The sequence below is a fragment of the Phytophthora sojae genome (assembly GCF_000149755.1).
Source record: "Phytophthora sojae unplaced genomic scaffold PHYSOscaffold_2, whole genome shotgun sequence".
Taxonomy (NCBI): domain Eukaryota; phylum Oomycota; class Peronosporomycetes; order Peronosporales; family Peronosporaceae; genus Phytophthora; species Phytophthora sojae.
Genome location: NW_009258116.1, coordinates 2,187,045 through 2,202,325, shown reverse-complemented (window position 1 = coordinate 2,202,325; position 15,281 = coordinate 2,187,045). Strand labels below are relative to the sequence as shown.

Genomic DNA, 15,281 nt, shown 5'->3' with positions numbered 1-15,281 from the left:
AAAGCCTGCATCAAATAAACGGCATGGCTCAAATAGAGAGGATCATATAAACAGGTTTGACTGTATTGTGCCTTTCGGTCATTTTGCCGAGTCCTACGTAGGACTTTGGAGGTCAGTTAATCTGAGGTTGGTGGTCTCTAAATCTGAGATGCAAATCTCGGACGAGTCCGATGAGTGGTCTCCTGGAGTCTCTCCGTTCAATGGACTCCGGTTGGAGTCCAAGTCAAGCAATTTTTGTTTGGGGAAGCAAGCAATGCCGGAACCCGCGAAGGCGAATGGCGACGACTGGAGTGTTTAACGTATCGACTGCATCGTGTTTTCATAGGTTTATTCTGCGTTTGACATACACCGTATTAGAGTCAGCTCGTATGAAAGTCCTGCCACAAGACTTGGTAGGAGTCCTTCGTAAGACCTCAAACCCCGAATGCCGTGAAAATGGGCGACATTCGGGCTTTCGGCTGTTTGTAGGACCTGCGCAAGTGCTTCCATCGGACTAGCAATTCTTAGTCCTAATTCCCTACGAGAGACCTGCTAATCTGCTCCGATAACCTAGCCCCATCTTAGTAGGTAGCTGTTTTACACGTCCGATTTGCCAAAACAACTGAAAAGCACAATAGGTTTTGCTAAAGATCTCTATTATCCGTCATAATGCCGTACGTGAACCAGAGGCAGTTGTTCGTGAGTCCGGCGATCACCATGTGTGCGTTGATAAAAGCCGCCGACCTGTACTTGAGCACTTGCAGCAACTTCTCCATTGGAGCGGCGTACATGCAAATAGCGGTCACGTCGGCGACAAGCCCCAGGACGGTGCTCATGCTGTCTCTCGACTGGTTCGTGTAGCCGAAGCCGCCGATAATCGCGTAGATGGTGACGACTGCCTGGATGGCCGCCATTATCGTCAGCACTCGGTTCACGTAGCGGCGCTGCTTGGTGTACTTCCAGTACACTGAGAGGAAGACCAGCGCGACGAAGTCTCCGACGAGGTAGATCCAGAAAATGGGGAACCAGTTCTCGATCATATATCCATAGAGCCACCAAACGTGGCAATTGGAAAAGAGCGTGACGAGCGGGATCACGGACGCCACGCCGACGTCCTTCGTCTTGAAGACTCGGTAGATGAGGATGGAGGGGCTGAGGATCATGATCATGCCCGTGCACCCAGCCATCGTCTTTATCACGAGCTCCGTGGTGCCAGTCATTTTTTTCACTAGTCGAGTGCGAGTCGAGTCTTGGCAAATCGAAGAGTGAGAGCGTCCAAAGGCATGAGTGGGGCGCTTGACTGCAACAGTCACCGAGGTGGTCTAATTCCATCTTTAATTGCGTAATTGAAGTTGCTAACAAGAAATTTGCAATATGAATTTTGCGACTTTCGGATTTGATTGCACGTTGGTCACAAAGGTGTAGAGGTGTCAACGTTTGCCAGTTTGCAAACAAACGCTTAACGTTTCTAAACTTCGCGGCGCCCATGACTAGGTGAATGTATACCATACAAATTTACTGTGAATGAATCTTCACAGCTTCATTGAGAAGCCTCGCCAAGCACACAATGGACGAGCTCCGCCAGGCGGACCTGGCACTGGGGTCTTCCTGTAGCTCCCCGCATCGCTCAGGTGGCTCGCTCCTCTGGACCGCTCTCAATGCCAGTCCAGGAAACAACAATGCTGATAGAGCCGTCGGTGAGGCGGTGCTCGTTAAGTTGACGAGCACCCGAGAATGCAATTCTTGAATTAATATTTTTCTGTTCCGAGCAGAAATTAATAATTAAATATTTTGTGAATCCAGAACTAGGGCTCCGCTAAGGCTGGGGTTGGAGGTTTTTGGTATTATAATCGCGTTCTATAATTATGAGTTTTTTTTTCGAACCACGGGCATCTCCTGCGCCTGCTTCGCAGCCGCAGCGTCTGCCCGGTAATTCACCTCAAAACTGTGGATACATGATATGCCTTGGCGGTGCTTATACACAGTGATAAAACGAACCTTGCTCGAGATATTCGCAGTTCGAAGAACTGTTGATTGGGGAAGATTTTTGGATGACATCGAACGACATTCATGCCACATGAAACCGTGGATCTTCCTCAATCAATTCACCGCTCGGATTGACACGTAGATAAACAGACAACTGGAATTATAAGTTGAAATCGTAGCCTGCTAGCTCTGTAATAACGTTGCGCCTGAAGTCACATCGTAGTCGCGGAGCTCGTGCAGTGTGCCGTTCCGCCAAGTTGGGGGCGAAAGACTTTCAGAAGTTCAAACGGAGTAGCCACGCACGTAGAAAGCCACGCTTGGCTTGGTGACCATTATCATTCACACTTGCTCAAGAAAATTATGAAATTATGCGTAATAGATCGCCTTACTGGTATTATTTGTAAAACAAAAAGCATCTCCAATTTATGCTAGACCTCGAAGATGGTTTGAACCAGTTCTCGACCCTAAAGTTTCTAAAGTGGCCCGAATCGACGATTACTTGAATCATTCCATTTCTGGGCTTGCTCACAGAAACGAAACTTTAATTTAAAACTGGGCCTGTTCGTTGGGCACTTGCCTGATCGGCTTAGCCGTAGTTTGTTTTTGATGTAAACCAGGTTATCCAGTTTAGACATGAACACACGGGTTCTACAGACTACGACGAAATATCCGGCAAGATGAAGTCCGGTAGACAAAATCGTGCAATGAACAACAAGAAATTCGCCTGCCAATATGATGTGATGTTTTGTACTTCATAGTTTCGTGCGTATTTTATGCCGTGTCACAGTATTTTCAAAATTTACATATACGTTAGAATCGCCAGGTGTCGAACCGCGCTGAAGGGCAAGAACGTATGCACCCCGAGAAAGTGGACTCCATCGAAATACATGTTTTGTGGAGAAAGAATGCAAGAATGCAGCCCGTGGTACCTTGTTCGTCGTAGTAGCATGCATCGTATAGCTAGCTACTGACAATTATATTCTACAGCGTTGAGCTCAATGTTGGATATACGTCCTGATGATGCTGATCGTGAGCCCAACCACAGCTTCCAATAAACTATTTGACATTATCACAGCACTACGTCGTACTTGTACATGTAATATGTTCAGAGCACTTAAAATTGTACTTCGAAGTAGTACTTTACTGACCCCATTGGCTATGGATCCGATCGTATTCTATGACCTCCTCTTTCAGACTGTGGTCACCAGTATGCAAAGGAAAGTAAAATGAATTCTGATGTTAGCTCCAACTCTAAACTAGTGCTTGTTCCTGCTCCTGGCTTTTGCCTACGAATTCGTACAGCTTCTCGAATCCGGCTTCTAGAACTCTAAGCACCAGAGCGAGCTTTGCATCGGATCGTACAACATGCACTGCGGCAGACACGAGACCGGCCAGGGCTGGCCACACAGACACACTAGAAGATGATATTGCAACCGTACTCCACATGCTTAGTTCTATGAGCCGATTGCCTACGAGGCCGATTAATTGGTCATGTAAAATTATCCTGGAAGAGGATCTCGACAGGGTGAATTCCTGCACATTCATTAGAACGAGTCTTTGTCGATTGAGCACCCAACAAGACTTCCACGAAAAATATTAAAGTTGGGCGGGCCAAGGTAGATTGCTTGCTACTGTTTCTTATTTGCCGAACCCCTTTTAGGCACAAGCAAAACTTTTTTGCGATTGAGAGGATACCATGTAGTCACTGAACACGGTGTATCGGTATTTATGATGGTTCCTTCTGAAAATTCCTTATAACCAATACACAGCGGCAAGTAGAGCTTTGGCATATGCATGCATCAAGTGAAAACTAATTAAACCGATTTCTTGCAGCCCCGGCAAAGTTACGACCTCTTAGTCACCAGCGTTTCGTTTAGATCCTCCAGCTGCTTTGTTTTTTTTAAGGCATCTTTTGTTTTTGAATAATAGGTTTTGAATGATTAATCCAGGCTTGATCTCGACAAGAGCTCATCGAGTTTGGTTTCATTTTGTAGCATTTCATCGGTCCAAACTACCCCACCAAACAAAAATCTGTGTTAGGTCTGACCGTGAGCTTGCAACAGACGAACCGAAAGCACCTTATCAGGTATGCACTCCCCGAATTGTGAGTTTGAAGCAGATGCAGCGTGTTCAAGCTGTAAAATTCACTACCGGCGGGGCCAGCGCTATAAATTCGTCCATTTATTGCTGTTCGTCACGATGGCAGCTAGTCACAGGTACAAAGCTAAAGAAGACTTCTAATATCTACCGCCTGCACATCACCATACCAGGTAGATGCTGCGGCTGCGAAGCTGGCGCAGGAGATGCCTGTGAATAACACACCTTTGATAATGTTAACGGGAGATTGCGCGCGCGGAGTCTGCTGCTTGTTTTACTTTCAAGTACTTACTTGGCTACGAGATATCCGACGATGTAAGCAAGCGTCGCAATTTTAATCTATGTTTATCTAGTATCCACAGGTGATTTGGTTTTATTTTTCTGTGAACACAGGCTGGCAATTGGGCGAACCTCATCTAGAACTATTCCGGCGTACATTCACCTTCATTAGCCCTAATAGAGGCTTTCAGAAGCACGTGATTTTAACAAAAACCCGTAGCGAAAATACGTAGCGACGTAAACCCGTGGCCGAGTGGTCCGCCACGGGAAAATCAAACCCAAATCTACGTGCGAAGAGCAGCATGACCAAGCAGCAAGGGCCGTGCGCTTACGATGGATGTGAGGTCCTGGACGACGAGGAGCTGGTCGTCGAGCCTTGCACAGCCTGTCAAAAGCCCGTCCACCACTTCTGCTCCAATACGCTCCTCGATGGGGACCTGGACGTGCGCGTGTGCTCGGTTATCTGCCGCAACCAATGCGCGAAGGCTCCAGCTGCATCCGAGACGTCCAGGGCCCAAGCGAAAGAAGCCTACGCGTCAGACTCGGTCTAAAACCGCTCCACGCGCAGGCAAGACGTTGAAAGCACCGGACAACTCCGAAGCTGGTCAACAACAAGCTCAACAACCACTTCGTGTCCATGATGAGGGGTTTGAACTCGCTGCTGGCTGTGCTAGTGCCAGCTCCAGCATCTCGCTAGCAGCCACCACCAACGCAGCTCCATCAGGACCAGTAATTCAAGTCGGAGGTGTCGCTCACAAGCGCCGAGTTGGCTCGCATGATGCTGTGAGACTCCAAAGCATTCTCAACCAAGATTTGGATGAATCAGATGAAATTAGAGCTGATCGTGAACACGAGACCCGTGTGCGTGACGGTGAGTGCGGCTCAGCTGATAAACCAAGCTCCAGTAAGAACAAGGCTAAGAACAACAGCAAAAAGGAGAAGAACGCCAAAAAGAAGCCCAAGAAGTTTTTCTTCACGCAAGAAGCCGATCTCGCGCTGTTCAAGGAGATGCTCAGCCTTGAACCTTACGCCGCCGAACATGGGTTCAAGAAGCAACGCTACCAGCAAGTCGCGGATAACCTGAGTGAGCATCTGAAGGTGAAATTGCTGGATCGAACTGTGAAAGACCGTTTGGAGCTGCTGCTCGCCGAGTTCAAGCTCGACGATCAATCGTACCGAAAGAAATCGGGGGGTTCTGAGCAGTATACAGAACACAAGCGGCTTCTTCAAGATATCTCGGACCGCATCCGCGATGTGGAGGAGGAAAAGAAGAAGAAAAACAAGAAGTAGAAAGACAAAGCAGCGGCACTGCAAACACAAGGTGAAATTCTGCGTGACCAAGCTGTGAAGTGTAGAAGCGAGAGAGATACGCGGCGACGGGAGAAGCTGAAAGTGATGAGGGCGCTGAGGATTGTTCTGACACTGGAGACACTTCGAGACATGCACCACCACCAGCTCAAGGAACGACAAAGCTTATCGCGAACTCAGCAGGAATAATGGGCGCTTTCATGGAGTTTCAATCTCAGAACCGTGACGATAACAAACAGTTTCAACGTAAATAACTTGAGCTCCTGGAGAACAAGTCCAACGCGGAAGCTAGTAGATGGGAACAAGAATTCAGCTTCAAGAAGAAACAGCAAATGATCGACCAAACCCGATGGAAGGACGAGCTCCAGCTTCGCAGAGAAGAGATGCAACTCCGCCGAGATGAACTGCAGCTACTGAGAGATCCGTTTGAAGCCCAGCAACGTGTCCGCGGTGTTGCCCAGCCGGAATTCCGACTCGAGTAACCAGAAACCATTGTGCGTCTACACCATGCACGTTTGCGGCTGGCTAAGTAGCCATCGAACTTTAAACTTAAGTCAACTTCACCTATGAGTTCGTTTTGCTTTGCTTAGCCGCACAGATTAGTTTTGGTTTTGGTTGGCGCTTGCTTGGAGTGTTTTCTCTAGCATGTCGTGCCAAAGTATTCGTCGAATGTTGGTGGGGGGCAGTTGAAGTACTTCGAGTTGTTGTTCTTGCCTCTCGCGATCGTAATGCAGTTGGTGAAGAGAACCCCGATCTTGTAGAGCGTTGCTACGGGTGTCATGGCCACTTGCTGCTGTCTCTTGAAGTCCAGGTAGGAGAAATAGCGCGTGATCTCGCCGTATGACCACTCCACGGACACCCGAACCTTGCTCATGGCCTTGTTCACCTCCTGTTGCGGCGCATCGATTCGGCATCCCTTGAATGGACAGCAGAAGACATTCGTGCAGCCGTAGGCCGGGTCCCCGTAGATAAGCTTGTTATGAAAGACATCGTTGCCTTCCAAAAGCGACATGAGACCACTTTCTCTCAGCATGTAGATGTCGTGTCGTCTTCCATCGACCGGCCCGTAAACATGGCAGATCATACCGTCCGGAGCCACTACGGTTTGGAACTTGAAGGCGTGGACGCGCTTGTGCCCGTTGTAGACGGCCTGTTGCCCGATTCCAGGTCGGCATATTGGACGCACCGTGCCATCAATGAATCCCCACACCCCCTCAATGTAGTCTGGAGTCTTTGCAGCAATCTCTTGACAGTAGCGATCTAAGTTCTTAGCGATTCGCTCTGCGTCGAAGTACAGCAATTCTGTGAACGTCTTATCAAGGTGCTCCACAACAAAGTAAAATATGTGGCACAGTGTCGACGGGGCGCGCCCGAACATCCCCGCCATATCAATCCAACGCTGCGGGAATGCCATGCGGCGAAGACACACCGCCAAAGCTTCGAGTGCGGTTGCACGAACGCCCTCCTTGGTTATCACTGGGTCTGGTATCTTCAGGTATCGCACGAGCCTCTGCAAGTCGCTGGTGATGAAACGAAACTGGTCCTTGGCTTCACCATCAGGCATTGAGAGGATGTCAAGGCGAAAATCTGGAACTAGGATCCGGTCTCGGTAGGACAGGGGGGCGTTAGCGACCAGCTCAATCATGAGCAGCATTGCGATCTCTTCCCCCTCCACGGTTTGGCTCAGCACCAGCGTGCCTTCCTCGTCCATCGTCGATGCGTTTGCAGCCGATGAGTGCCGACAGCAAAGCTTTGATCTTTGGTTGCCGAAAAGCAGAGTTGAAATTTTGCGCGAGCGCGAAGAGTCGCTACGTACTTTTGCCACGGGTTTTTGACTTTCCGTATCTCTGAAGAGCCCGCCACTACGGGAATCCCGTAGTCAAAATTACGTATGGGCGCTACGTGTTTTTCGCTACGTATTTTTAGAAAAGCCGTGCTTCTGAAAGCCTCTAATGCTTCAAGTAGCTTCGAACTGCGAAACCCCCCGGGTTCACCACCCGGGTCACCAATATTTGTAGCTTGTAGAAAATGAAAATGTTTACCTTGCAGCAGTTCGTCCGCTTCAATCATTCACTTTACTTCACTCCTACTATTCGATATATGTTACTGACTCATACCGGTTCAATCTGCCCACGCCCAGTGCGGCACCGCGGCCGTACCGGTGTAATGGGTTTTCTACCAGTTCAGCTTGCCCACGCATATAAACCTTTTGGAGGGCCCAGTGCGGCACCGGGGTCACACCGGTTTCAGGACAATGTACCAGTTAGGTGTCAAGAGGGGTCACCTTTTGACTTGACGTACCACGGATATAATCCTGTTTGGTCTGCGATAGCAGCACTAACGTTGCTTCCTATCCCAGTATAATTTTCTATATAATTATCAAAGGCTTCTGGTCCAAGTAAATGCCAGTCCAAGAAACAGCAATGCTGATAGAGCCGTCGGTGAGGCGGTGCTCGTTAAGTTGACGAGCACCCGAGAATGCAATTCTTGGATTAATATTTTTCTGTTCCGAGCAGAAATTAATAGTTAAATATTTTGTGAATCCAGAATAATTTTCTATATAATTATCAAAGGCTTCTGGTCCAAGTAAATGCTCCAACTGCGAACCCTGATAGTCTTTCGTTCTGATGCCTTCTGTGAGCTAGAAGACTCAGAAGGCTAGCTAAACCTGTATTTCTTAGTCTTAAGTTGCGAGGAACTGATAAAAATTCTAACAAAAATTCGGCACTTTCAAGAAATTAATCATTCAATTATAAAATGCGAATATATTTTTATGAAGATTATTTTTTCGGGTGCCCTGTCGTTAACACCAGAATTTGTGCGCGATCTTGTGTTCATCGCCGAGAATTCAAACCGCATGAAGCGAGAGCAGGCATCGGCACGCCGGCAACAAATGTGATGAAGGCAGCGGCGTATATAATTCAAGAGCTTGTGGGATTTATCTGGTGAATCGAGGCTATTAGTGTAGGCCAAGCGCTAGCACTGACGAATTCGTAAACAATGCATTTTCTTGTTTGCTTGCATGCACCTACTTGACCACCTTGCTCTCGATAGTCGCTATATCGATCTGGTCCTTCAAAATGCTAGACTGGGCAGCGTCGCAGCGATGCGGCCGTTCAAGCGGTCAAAGTTGATGATCGTGAACACGCACTTCATGCTGCATGTGCAGGCCTTGACGAGGATTCGGTCATTCTGGTCCTTGGTCAGGCTCTGCGCTTGCTGCCGAAAGTTCTCCACCACCATCCGAAGTAACGGCGAAAAGTAGTGGTACACCTCGGGCGTCCTGCCCGCCTGCGTGCAGATGTTCGACATGCAGCTCGTCGCAGCGTAGTGCGCTTCGATGTCCACACCCGTCGGGTCCATGTGCTTGAGCAGCATGGCGAACAGCAGCTCAAACTCGCCGCTGGCGCGGTCCGCGTTGTCGTGCAGCACCTGGCCCAGCGCACGGATCGAGCTGGCCGTGTACCAGCTTGGACACGACTTGATGAAGTTGAGAAAGAACGTCACGATCACGCTTAGCTGCGCGCTGGAGAACAGCACGCGCTCCTACGTTTGCACGAAGCGCGTGTGCTCGGAGCACAGCAGCCCGGAGCTCGAGCTCATGGCATGGCGGCGTGTTTGATTTTATGTGGGCCACGTCGAAACTTTTCAGGTAGTTAAAAGTTTTTGCAAACGTTTGCAAGGTTTACACGTTTCTGCGAAACGTTGACAGCCCTAGTAACTACTGCTGCTGTTTTGAGACGGTAAAGCTGGCATGCAACTCGGCAGGTGTCCTAGACCAAGTATCGCTACATGTATTCTACAATACATTTACAGTAACACATTGCATTCAGGTTGCCTTTATTTTGGTTCTTATGCAGATCAGGTCTAGGATTTGAACATGCTGATTATCCCGCTTAGATTTGTCCTAGGAGATAGGACCAAATCGTGTTTTGGTGTGGCACACACCGGCCGTTTTTGTCCTAGGGAGCCCGAAAAAGGACCAAACTGACTTGATATTTGTATGGGGTGTTTTTGACCCCCCAAAGGGGTGCGCATCGGGCAGGGAAATCGGCGCTAAAGATAGCTCCAGCTGAGACCATACTGAAATCAAGTCAAAATTTTCCTAGGCTAGGACAAATCGGCAAAATTCGATGTTACAAGAGACAAGTTTTCAACGGCTTATATCTCGAGAAGGACAATGGAGGACGCTAAACCGATAAGACCACCAGGACAGCTAGGACGGGGGATTGTGCCCATGTAGTCACATGATCCTATTTGTTTCTAGTTATACGGAGCGAGGCGCCTAACTTTTGGTCCTTCCATTTGTCCTACGGACTGGGCTAAGTGGGGTTATGAGACCGAATCGGTAGACCTGAACCAAACACCCACAGGAGTGGAACATGACACGACAATTCTTCTCTATCTGGATATGCTCCGTTCAACGTTCTGCTCTGCCAAGTAATAACCAAGCTTCTTGTAGACGAAAGGTGGTCTTCTCTGAATGAGCAGACATTATCCAGTGGCAAGACCCGATACGTCCTTAGTCACTTCCTAATACCTGCACCTCTATTTGCAATATTCTGCTGCTCTTCCGAGTTGGTACCGTAGCCGCAGCAAGATGCATTAGGCGGTAAGCTCACACACTTGTCTCTCTTATACATGTATAGTGAGACAATTGTATTTGATTCGATATGCAAACTATGTATTGGACGTAGCAATGACCTCTACGCCACTGTGTAAGGCAGCACGGTCTAGTCGTAGCTGCGAGCGCCTTCGAGCAGAATGGCGGCCAACCCCACATGGATTGGCATGCTTCGTGCGATGCATCGCTTTACAGGGTGAATATGCCGCCTGCACGAACCTCGAGTTGCTGCTCATCCCCTCCGTAGCGAATATGACAACCTACGAGAAGTGCTTGGCGAGGGCTTCAGCTGTGACCACGCAGTCAAGTGTCTGACTTGCGCTTCTCCTTCACGTAACCGGTGCACGGAGTGCCGCACGGGGTCCCTGGAACGTGCTGAGCTGGACTCGAGCTTCAAGATGAAGTATTAATTGGACCCCATGTCTCTGTCCGAGGAACTCGTAAGCAGCGAAGCAGTGGGCCACCTCCGACCGGCCATCGAAGGGGAATGCGGGCCTAGCACACGACGAAATCGTCGCCCGCGCAACAAAACTCGAACGGATGTCTTCTGCAGCGGGAGGGCCTAAGCGCTGCGGTGCCCAAGCTGAGCTCCACCGACCTTCACTCGGCAGGCGCGCCCACGCCCACCTTCTCCTTGGAGCGCAGAAGCCGTCTTGTGCCAGCGGCGACTTGGTCAGCGACGAGCTGGAGAACGCCACGCGCACCTTCCGCCGGCGCGCCGCGGCCTGCTGCTGTTGCACCCGGATCTCCTAACTCCACGTCCAGCAGCTCGCTGTGGTTGCTGGAATGGGTGGAGAGGAGGCTCAGTCCATAGCGGGTTGGACCGTTACGGCTGGAAGACCCTGCTAACCGAGCCGCTGGCAACTTGATGATAGTTGCCGGCGTCATGGCAGCCACTGCGCTGAGGCTTGAGGGCTTTCGTATTCTGCTAAAGTTTGGCGTTTGTCGTCAAAACATGGCGAATCACAAGTTCAAAGAAAAAGTACGCTCTGATCAAATCCAAGACCTGTTCTGCATAAGACCCATTTAAAAATCTTCCTGTATTCACGGTTAAACGTTTCCTATAATATAGGAAAAGTTACCCGTAAGGTAAAATTATCTCCAACGCGTCCTCAATCGATTACTAAACGAGCTACCATGGCAGCGTCCGCAGCGGAGACGCCATGGCCTCAAACGCAGGACTCGGGTGTTCGCTGACGATTTTCCGTCCGAAGCTTTCTTTCGGGGTGAGTTCGATGGAAACGACAGACTCAGCTCTGTCGGGGGCAGTCGTCCGGTGGAAGTGGTTGGGCAGGGGGTGCGTCTCCGGGTTGAAGACCAGGTACAGCACGAGCGTGGACGCGTTGAGCGTGATGAAGAGGATGTTGGGCGAGATGATGAACCAGTTGCCGCTGAGGATACCGTAGGTAATCCAGGTGCAGTTGTTGGCCAAGCCGGCGATCACCATGTGCACGTTGATGAAGACTGCGGATCGGTACTTGAGCACGTGGAAGAGCTTCTCCATCGGAGCCCCGTACAGACACACGGCGACGGCGTCACAAATGAATCCGAACGCCGTGCCGACCTGGTCCCGCGTCTGTCCAAGGTGTCCGAGTCCTCCGACGATGGCGTAGAGCGTGGCGATCGTCAAGACGGAGAGCACAACTGCCAGGACGCGGCCAACGTAGCGACGCTCGGTCGTGTACCGCCAGTAGACTGCCAGGTACGTGAGCGCTGCCAGGTCTCCGAACACGAAGACCCAGAAGATGGGGAACCAGTTCTTGACGATCCAGCCATACAACAGCCACACGTGACCATTGGAGAAGAGCGAGACCAGCGGGACGACGGACGCGACGCCCACATCCCGCTTCTTGTGGATCCGGTAGATAGAGATCGACGGGCTGCAGATCATAAGGATGGACGTCAGGGCCGCCACCACCTTGACCGTCCACAAGACGGCGCTGTCGACCATCGCAGCAGCCCACGCAGCGTTCTTTGCGAGCAGAAGACGAAGTAGCGTTTGCGTGGTTGAAGTTCGCCCCCAGATTTTTGATTGGCTCCCAGACTGATGAATGACCTTTTGTGGCGCCAAAATTGAGATTTGGTCCGCCCAAATAGCTACGGTAATCGCTCCTATCTGGACTACACCCCATTACTGTTACACGTACAATCTTAGTGCATTGTTACAGGGGACAGCGTCTGGAGTGGGGACGACAGGGACTGGAACGCGGGGCTCGAGGGCTCACCGCCAGTTTTCTTGCAATTGAGACTTGTGCTGGGCGTCACTTCAATGGAGATTGCAGCCTCGTCAGCGTTTGCGTCGGTGTTGTGAAAGCTTTCTGGGAGTGGATGCGTTTTGGGGCTGAACACGAGGTACAGCACCAGCGTGGACGAATTGACCGTCATGTGGAACATATTGGGTGATATGATGTACCAGTTGTGCGTGACAATGCCGTACACGATCCAAGCACAGTTGTTGGAGAGCCCAGCGATGACCATGTGCACGTTGATGAAGACCGCCGACTTGTACTTGAGCACGTGGAAGAGCTTCTCCATCGGAGCCCCGTACAGACACACAGCGACGACGTCGCAGATGATGCCCAGGGTCGAGCCGACCTGCGCTCGAGTCTGCCCGAGGTATCCGAGACCGCTCACGACCGTGTAGGCGGAGACGAGCAGCAGAAACGCAGCCACGACCGCTAGAACGCGCAGGACGTAGCGCCGCTCGGTCGTGTACCGCCAGTAAACGGCCATGTACGACAAGGCGGCCATATCGCCGAAGACGAAGACCCAGAAGATCGGGAACCAGTTTCGCTCCATGTAACCGTACAGGACCCAGCCGTGCGCGTTGGCCATGAGCGACGGGAGCGGGATGACGGACGCGACGCCAACGTCTCGCTTCTTGTGGATCCGGTAGATGGAGAGCGCGGGGCTGCAGATCATCCCGAGCGACGTCTGCGCCGCGAGAACCTTGATCACCCAGAACACGGTACTGTCCACCATGGCGATGCAGAGCTGGACTTTTCGGTGGAGAGGCAAATGGAGAAGTGAGCTTGCGTCACGATTGAAGCTTGTTCTGACCCGCCTCCGGTTTCGATGGACGCTTACAGTATTAATACTGTACTGGAGGCAGTGCCAGAGCGCTGCCACGAGTGAGTGGCCTCGAGGCAGTGCCCTCGTGCCTTGCGTTAAACGACGAGGTGTCTCAATTGTATGGAGTGGGCTAGCCTTCCCGCACTTTTTCTCGTGGTTTCGGCGGTCGCGAGGTGGAGTCTTTGGCGCACACAATAGGCAAGGCATGGATCATTCCTTTCTTCACTCTACATAAGGTTAGTCGATTGATCGATTTTAGGTGTGCAGTGGCGCTAATGTTAGCGCCACTGCTAATGGTGACCGCAGCGCCTGGTACTCTGGACTGCTAGGGACTAGAACCCCTTTGGCACTGACATCGAAGTCGACGTTTGGAGAGAGGTCGACGGACATGACGACGGAGTCCTCCTCCATGGAGGTGAGAGCCGTATCCGGCTTGGTTCTGCGGGTGAAGACGACGTACATGGTCCACGCAGCCAAGTGCAGCGCGAGGACGAACACTTGGGGCCCGGCGATGATCCAGTTGGACGTCACGCGGCCGAACGTGAACCAGCCGAGCGAGTTGAAGTTGCTCACGGCGAGAGCGCGTGGCAGGAGCGTGGCGGCGGACCGCTGCTTGAAGGCGTGGATGAGGTTCCGGAGCATGAGCGTGTGGATGGAGATGACGGTGACGTCGCAGAAGCACAAGCCCTGGGTCTTCCAGATCTCGACTCGGCTCTGGTCTGTGAAGCCCAAGCTGGCCACCACCACGTAGAACGTGGGCAGAGCCAGCACTGCGAGGACAGCGCCGATGACTTTGGCCACGCGACGGCGGTCCGTTGAGTACCGCCAGAAGATGAAGAGGTAGCTGAGCGAGACGACGTCGCCGATGAGGAAGACAGGGAAGCTCGGGAACCACGTCTTGCCCAGGTACCCATACAGCATCCAGACGTGCGAATTGGCCAGCACTAAGACGATGGGGACGATAGAGGCGGAGCCCGTGGCGCGCTCTCGGTAGATGCGGCGCACGAAGAGCGACGGCATGTAGATCATGAGCAGCGTGCTGCACCAGATCCACACGCGCACGGCCATGACGACGTCGCTGTCCACCATCTCGCGTGTGCTGTGCACTTGGGGCGGACGTGGGGAATGTAGCGGCGCTTGCTGCAGCCGCTGCCTCGTTGCAGGCTTGCGCTTGCGCTGTGTGACGGGCAAATCGGTCGTTGGTCGAAAGTGGAGATACCTGCTAGACGTAATAGTAAGTGTGACTGTCGGAATTGTTGGAAACTGTGATGAATTCCTAATCAAATTTAGACTTTTTAAAGGAATAACCTATTCTTGCTGATCTTTACATCCCCAGCAGGTTTTAGAGGTGCAGTATTTTTCGATGACTCATAAAGAACTGGCAAAGGACCGGAACGTGTGCGATTCGACTGAAGGACACGCACCGGAAGGCCTGCGGGTGACACGCAAGTGTGGGGCTTTACAGCAAGGGCTTGCCACGCCATGATGGATGGCCAAAGTCGGCCATCCATGACATCGGCGTGCAGCAACTACGTCAACGACTAAGGCAACCACCGGCTTGGCGTTCCGTGTTCCAACGGCTTTCATTTCAGCTCGCCCTCACCCGCCGAGGTTTCCGACTGCAAGGGCTCGCTGAGGGCGCAGGCCAGGAACGACTTGCCATGTTTGCTATGCGAGCCTCGAGCACCAGGGGAATTTTGCTCGAGAGGTGAAGGGATGAAAAGGTAGGACTGGTACAGGACTGCAACGCAGACAACTTCGCACTGGACCAGCTATCGCCAACAATTGGCCGCCGCGTGATGAGTGACCTGTCAACGTAAGTCGCTAGTGCTATTGAAGTTGACTCAGGACGGGATTCACGAACCCTACAACTTGGAACGACGTGCCTCATTCGATAAGGTGGATGTGTGTTTCAAAAATGACTCGGCCGCTTCAT

General features: G+C 51.4%; 7 protein-coding genes across 7 annotated transcripts; 1 reads left to right on the top strand and 6 right to left on the bottom strand.

Moving 5' to 3' along the window:
* Window positions 1-623: 623 nt before the first annotated feature.
* Window positions 624-1,199, bottom strand: PHYSODRAFT_483324 (hypothetical protein; the record flags this gene model as incomplete). The annotated part of the gene is made up of 1 exon (XM_009520397.1): window positions 624-1,199. The coding sequence occupies one exon, from the start codon at window positions 1,197-1,199 to the stop codon at window positions 624-626; it is 576 nt and encodes a 191-aa protein (XP_009518692.1).
* A 3,782-nt stretch (window positions 1,200-4,981) lies between these two features.
* Window positions 4,982-5,631, top strand: PHYSODRAFT_295819 (hypothetical protein; the record flags this gene model as incomplete). Its single annotated transcript, XM_009520396.1, has 2 exons — window positions 4,982-4,988; window positions 5,057-5,631. The coding sequence occupies 2 exons, from the start codon at window positions 4,982-4,984 to the stop codon at window positions 5,629-5,631; spliced, it is 582 nt and encodes a 193-aa protein (XP_009518691.1).
* Window positions 5,632-6,289: 658 nt separating this feature from the next.
* On the bottom strand, window positions 6,290-7,294 carry PHYSODRAFT_486820 (hypothetical protein; the record flags this gene model as incomplete). Its single annotated transcript, XM_009520395.1, has 1 exon — window positions 6,290-7,294. One exon carries the CDS (start codon window positions 7,292-7,294, stop codon window positions 6,290-6,292), a length of 1,005 nt encoding a protein of 334 aa, XP_009518690.1.
* A 1,430-nt stretch (window positions 7,295-8,724) lies between these two features.
* On the bottom strand, window positions 8,725-9,252 carry PHYSODRAFT_257989 (hypothetical protein; the record flags this gene model as incomplete). The annotated part of the gene is made up of 2 exons (XM_009520394.1): window positions 8,725-9,175; window positions 9,200-9,252. 2 exons carry the CDS (start codon window positions 9,250-9,252, stop codon window positions 8,725-8,727), a joined length of 504 nt encoding a protein of 167 aa, XP_009518689.1.
* A 2,153-nt stretch (window positions 9,253-11,405) lies between these two features.
* On the bottom strand, window positions 11,406-12,224 carry PHYSODRAFT_484093 (hypothetical protein; the record flags this gene model as incomplete). The annotated part of the gene is made up of 1 exon (XM_009520393.1): window positions 11,406-12,224. One exon carries the CDS (start codon window positions 12,222-12,224, stop codon window positions 11,406-11,408), a length of 819 nt encoding a protein of 272 aa, XP_009518688.1.
* A 200-nt stretch (window positions 12,225-12,424) lies between these two features.
* PHYSODRAFT_485880 (hypothetical protein) lies at window positions 12,425-13,255 on the bottom strand (the record flags this gene model as incomplete). The annotated part of the gene is made up of 1 exon (XM_009520392.1): window positions 12,425-13,255. One exon carries the CDS (start codon window positions 13,253-13,255, stop codon window positions 12,425-12,427), a length of 831 nt encoding a protein of 276 aa, XP_009518687.1.
* A 345-nt stretch (window positions 13,256-13,600) lies between these two features.
* Window positions 13,601-14,434, bottom strand: PHYSODRAFT_482299 (hypothetical protein; the record flags this gene model as incomplete). Its single annotated transcript, XM_009520391.1, has 1 exon — window positions 13,601-14,434. One exon carries the CDS (start codon window positions 14,432-14,434, stop codon window positions 13,601-13,603), a length of 834 nt encoding a protein of 277 aa, XP_009518686.1.
* Window positions 14,435-15,281: the final 847 nt, after the last annotated feature.